Source organism: Leucopleurus acutus (assembly GCF_964270905.1).
Source record: "Leucopleurus acutus genome assembly, chromosome: 6".
NCBI lineage: Eukaryota > Metazoa > Chordata > Mammalia > Artiodactyla > Delphinidae > Leucopleurus > Leucopleurus acutus.
In genome coordinates, this window is record NC_139149.1 from 92,088,642 (window position 1) to 92,094,641 (window position 6,000).

General features: G+C 41.0%; 1 protein-coding gene across 5 annotated transcripts in view; it reads left to right on the forward strand.

Moving 5' to 3' along the window:
- UNC80 (unc-80 homolog, NALCN channel complex subunit) overlaps positions 1-5,462 on the forward strand; it is a gene marked incomplete at both ends in the record, with an annotated part of 242,147 nt that extends 236,685 nt beyond the window's left edge. For all 5 annotated transcript variants that reach the window (XM_082840708.1, XM_082840711.1, XM_082840709.1 and 2 more), the window contains 4 exons: positions 1,570-1,651; positions 2,605-2,716; positions 3,719-3,918; positions 5,196-5,462. In XM_082840708.1, coding sequence (XP_082696834.1) covers positions 1,570-1,651; positions 2,605-2,716; positions 3,719-3,918; positions 5,196-5,462 — 661 coding nt within the window. The remainder of the gene's footprint in view (positions 1-1,569; positions 1,652-2,604; positions 2,717-3,718; positions 3,919-5,195) is intronic.
- Positions 5,463-6,000: the final 538 nt, after the last annotated feature.

The following is a 6,000-nucleotide window of genomic DNA, read 5'->3' on the forward strand; positions in this document are numbered from 1 at the left end:
ATGGTAATTGAATACTCTTTCCAATTTAAGACACGTTAAAATGTATAATTAATCAGGAGATGTCATTTCAAACATGCCAGCAACTTAGTCTGGATTGCTTCTCAGAATTTATTGCACTGTTCCTTTGGGGTAATTTTCCATCTTCATAGAAAGATCATCTATGGTACACGGCCATATATGTATAAAAATAATATACATTGATCTTTTGAACTTGATATTCAGGAGAACAAGAAAGTTTAAAAAAAGTCTGTTTTTAAAACTCTTTATGGAATTTTGTATTGTGTATCCCAAGTGGTCTAATTACGATATAATTACATGCTTATTTCAGAAGAACTATGATAAACTCCATTTGGGAATCATTGATTCTCTTCTAGTGGAAATATGAGTAAGACTTTTAAAAAATGACACGTGACTGTGTCAACCATGTGATGATTAACTAGTTGTTAATAAAACAGGGGAAACGTCTGATTGTCCATCCTGCCACCTGCACGGAGACTGTATTTAGGTAGCTCATTTTTTTTAAATAGCAATGAATGCATACAGTCTTCTCATGGACAGTTGCTGACGCTGCATTCCTCTGTGGAATATTTTACTGTCAAAACTATTTGCAGATGACTCTCCTTTTGCAAAGGCAAAGCAGAAATTAATTACCCATTAACCAAATAATCACATTGGCATCATCTACAGGATTACAGTGTTCTCTGGGGCACGATACATTTCTTTTTTTTCACCTCCACTCCCATTATACATTCCTATTATACATGCATGCAGAATGAAAAATGATCATGCGTCCATGACAGTGTTTTCAGCTTCACCCAACACTAAAATAGGAACCACTGCCAGCAGTCATTTTTGCATATATAAAAGACACACACACAGTAAATTTGGGGGGAGCAGGTTGTTGCTTTTATAAATTGTGTATTATGTTTGGGTGCAGCTGTTCGATATTAAACTTCTAAGTTGTAATGACAGCTTAATTACTTTGCCAGCCTTTTAAATCTAAAATCATTTTTACAAGACATTTAATTGTCTATCTATGCGACTGTTCGTTTACTCAGTCAGAGAGACTTCAGGCTGCAAACATGTGTTGAATGTGACCCTTCACCCAAATGGATTCTGTGTCTGATGTGTTTGATATTCGTTCATCTTATTTTCATTTAAACTGAAAAAATTTTAAAAGGTGTTCCCATCCATGTGATAGAGTTGTACATGTTTGTTCGTCACCACCTTTCTCCTTACCCTTGAAAAAAAAATTGAGATTAGCGTACAACATCTTAAGCCTTTTGGTGGCTTCCAAACCAGGGGTGTGATGTTTTGCTGAATGATAGATCCGGCATCAGTGATTGAAAACAGAATCTCAATTTTGGCAGCTTGGGGCTACAAGGCCTCGTCTTCCCTCCTAAACCTTTGAAAACTCCCATCCCGGGGATTCTTTCCCAACCTTCCTTCAAAGATAATGGTATCTTTGAAGTGACTTGTATCCCGTAAGTGATTTTGACTAACACCCACCAGACAATGGTCTTGTGTGCTTGCTCCAGGGCACACTAACACTGCTGATGCTCTCAACAGGGTGGCAAGTGTGCAGAGTGAACCTGGCCAGCAGAACCTCCACACTCAGCAGCCGCTGGGGAGGAAGAGGGGCCTGAGGCAGGTAAGCAGACCCTGGAAGGGCAGGAGAGTCATCCTGCGAAATGCAAGGTCTACTCAGTTTTTGATGCCCATGTATGTTAAGATTGTAGTTTACCTTCTCCCCACCTGAAATGAGCAGTACAGAACAACTTTAAAGCATGCTAAGTGCTTGGGCAAGCGGAGAGTTTGGGGCTTCTTCTATTTTTAGCTCTGAATCTTCTTATTAGCAAAGCTGATCACTTGGTAAAATAAGTGGGCCTATATTTTTATTTGCTCCCTATCCAGAAACCTTTGCCAGCCAAACTACTGACAATGGAAGATTCGTTAGAAGGTTGATTTAAGGCCTGTTTCTGTAGAGAGGCAGAGACAGCCATCCTTTCTTCCTCGTTTCAAGATTAATAATTCAATTTAAAACTGAAATCGAAGGAAAGATCATCTTTATAAATTTCCCTAGGTGGGGTTCCTTTACGTCACTGTCTAAATAAAAATCCAAATGAGGCTTTGTGCTGTTTCTTTGATGGGAGCGTCCCAGCACTGATTTGGAGACCAGACATTTTCCCAGTACCTGAGGTGTTTTTCATCAACCTCCCCTTGAGAGTTAGCATATGGTCAGCTACAGCTTTTAGATGAGCAAAGGCTGATTGGTAAGCAATCATTGTTAGTTTTGTATCCTTAAAGTCACTGATATTCTCGCTGTGACTATTTCAAATTATGTTAATGTTCTTAGGATACATAAAGGAGTCATAATCGTAAGATAGAAGTGGCTAAGGGGATGCCAGAATCAAACACGTACTTGTATTTAAATATGCAGAAAGAAGTTTATTTTATTGGCTATGAATGTTAAGGAACAACCATAAGACTCCACAGAGACCCACCAAGAAGGGAACAAACCATAGTCAGAATCGTCTGAGCTCAGTCTTTCCTCCCAGGCAGTTAGACCCTTCTTGCTAGTTTTCTTCTGCCTGTTCTCTTTAGCTAAGACGTCCTCTACTGTCACGTCAGAAGACTCAGACTGAACCCAGAAACCGCCACGGGGCTCGGCTGTCAACCACCCGCAGGAGCATTCAACCTAAAACGAAGCCATCTGGTGAGGCCTACTGTGTCCCTTCTGGCTACACATTGACACGTTGCCCTGCCACACAGCCAGGAAGGCCTGCAGAGACTGAGCTCATGTAGATAAGCACACCTTTGGGGAGCCACTAGGAAAAGGGACGAAATTTCCCAGGAAACTTGAGTGCCTTTTTTTCGCTCACCTTTCCCAATTCCATCCCTCCCCTCGTGCACCTAGGAAATGGAACAGCCCAAGGTAAACCACAAATGCTATGAAATTTGTTGATAGAAGGTTGTGTTTCATTTACCCAAGCCAGGAACTGGGTTTGTCATATGTCTTACTGAAGACAAAGAAATGATGACTAATAGGGACTTTTAAATCTTGTTGGCAGCTGTTATAGCAATGACCAAGTTCACTTAATGATCTGTGCCAATTTTGTTTTTATGTAAAAACTATTTATGTGAAAAGGCTATTAAAAAATTTTTTTAATAAATTAACTTTTTATTTATACTATTTATTTTTGGCTGTATTGGGTCTTCGTTGCTGCACACAGGCTTTCTCTAGTTGCGGCAAGCGGGGGCTACTCTTCCTTGCGGTGCGCGGGCTTCTCATTGCGGTGGCTTCTCTTGTTGCGGAGTACGGGCCCTAGGCGTGTGGGCTTCAGTAGTTGTGGCACGCGGGCTCAGTAGTTGTGGCGCATGGGCTTAGTTGCTCCACGGCATGTGGGATCTTCCCGGACCAGGGCTCGAACCCATGTCCCCTACGTTGGCAGGTGGATTCTTGACCGCTGCGCCACCAGGGAAGTCCCTGAAAAGGCTATTTTATGCAATAATGATTTTTATACACAAGTCCTAGTCTTTGTAAGAAGGTGAAATCAATACATATACATAATAGTCTAATCTGCTCTCATTTACTGATAAACCAGCAATGTCTTTACCAAGAAAAGTCAAGTCAGGAGACACTTGTTAAAACGAATTATTAAGCACTGCCAACCTACTTTCCTCCTATTCTATTTACTGCTCTACTTCTGACCTACAGCGGATCAGAAACGATCTGTGACCTTCATTGAGGCTCAGGCAGAGCCAGCTGGTGCCCCAACAGACATGCTTCCTGCCACAGGCCAGCCGCAGGGCTGCGGCCCAGCCCCATCCAGGAAACCAGACGGAATGGACAAACCAGTGCTCACGTCTTCCCCCGCCATTGTTGTTGCTGACCTTCACAGCCTGTCTCCCAAGCAGGTGAGGGCACTGGAGAAACAGGCAAGTCTTGCTCCTTGCATACTTCTGTCTGGGAACCATTGGGATATGCAGATGTAATCCATATAACTTAAGTCTGGGTCTGTAATGTTTTGTTAGACAGACACTAGTCCTGTCATCGTGAAAAAAAAAAAAAAAAACTGTAAAGTATATGGCCAAGAATACATCTACTTAAGAAGGCATAAGAGAAATCTTCATACTCTTTGTTATGAAAACCCTAAGAAGAAATATTTCATAGTTAAAATAACCATTGAAATCCAGTATATAATACATGATTGACAGTTCAATTCAAAAAATATATATAAATAAAGTTACCAATTTAGATGAAACCTTTAAATATAGAACCTTCTGAATCCTGTGAGAGGAACTTTTGTTTTGATCTTTTTCGTCGTTGTTTTGATCCTTTTCGTCGTTGTTTGATATTTTCTTGTTGTTTTGATTTTTTTCCCTGCTTTTTTGAAAAAATTTATTTATCTTATTTATTTTTGGCTGTGTTGGGTCTTTTGTTGCTGTGTGGGCTTTCTCTAGTTGCGGTGAGCGGGGGCTACTCTTCATTGCAGCGTGCAGGTTTCTCATTGCGGTGGCTTCTCTTGTTGTGGAGCATGGGCTCTAGGCGTGCATGGGCTTCAGTAGTTGTGGCACACAGGCTCAGTAGTCGTGGCTCATAGGCTCTAGAGAGCAGGCTCAGTAGTTGTGGCACACGGGTTTAGTTGCTCCGCGGCATGTGGGATCTTTCTGGACCAGGGCTCGAACCCATGTTCCCTGCATTGGCAGGCGGATTCTTAACCACGGTGCCACCAGAGAAGTCCCTTTTTCCCTGCTTTTGATTTTTATCATTAAATTCCCATAGGTCCCACGTTCTTCTCATGTGGTGTTTAAAGAAAGCTAAGGGGCAATATACTATATACGTTTGTAAAGTCTTTAATGGTTAAAAAGCAGAAACTAACACACCATTGTAAAGCAATTATACTCCAATGAAGATGTAAAAAAAAAAAAGCATTGTAATACCATTGTCTCATTTTTATCCTCACAGTCTACAGGATAAGTGGGGCAAAATATTATGCTCATGCAACAGGTTAGAAAACTGAGGCTTAGAAAGTTGGAAGGGCCTATCTGAGGTCTCACATATACCAAAGGCTAAGACTGGGTCCACCCTTGGGATTCCTTGTCCAGTTACAGCTGTACAACAAACATTCTTTGATCCTTTTCCCTAGTACACATCCTACCTTTCCATGATGTTATGATCCTTTTGGTCACAGGGTGAAAGCCTCCCAGCTGAAGAAGGAGAAAAGGAGGAGGACACAGAAATACAAGGTGCTACAGCACATAGCCCCCTCTCTACTCAACTCTCAGACCCTGATGACTTCACAGGCCTTGAGACATCCATCCTCCTACAGCATGGAGACACTGTCCTTCACATCAGTGAGGAAAATGGCATGGAGAACCCCCTCCTGTCCAGTCAGTTCCCTTTTACTCCCACTGAGCTAGGGGAGACTGAGGTAGACCTAGATGAGTCTCATGTTTAATTCTGTACCTTTTAAGAGTTGTAGGTGTAGACAAGATGTGGAAGGGATCACTTTGCTAAAAGTTGAAAACGTGCTTGGAAAAGATGAAAACATAGCACTTTACACTCAGTGGGTAGCACAAATCCCAGTGGATTTTGCTGTCGATGTGCATATTGTTTCATAAACATCTTTTAAAAGTCAATGGCTAAGATGGTTTGGTTGCGTGAAGACCATAAAATCTAGGGAGGAATAAAGGGAAAAAGCCATTTCACTGCACATTGTTTATGATTCAAGAAGCCTTGAGCAGTTGAAAATGTATACTGTTACAGAGCTGCTTACCTAGGAATATTAACAAACAATGTGTTCTAAAAAGAGAAAGCAATTTTTTGAGGTTACATTATACATCTCATGCAAATGTTTATTTTTCTAATTTCAAAATCATTAAATCAGGTGGCTGTACAAGTAGCAATTTATATAAAAGTAATCAATAAGGCAAATATTAGTTTGGGGAAAGTTGATAGCAAATAAGCCTGCAGCCATTTTTTTTTTTTTTTTTTGA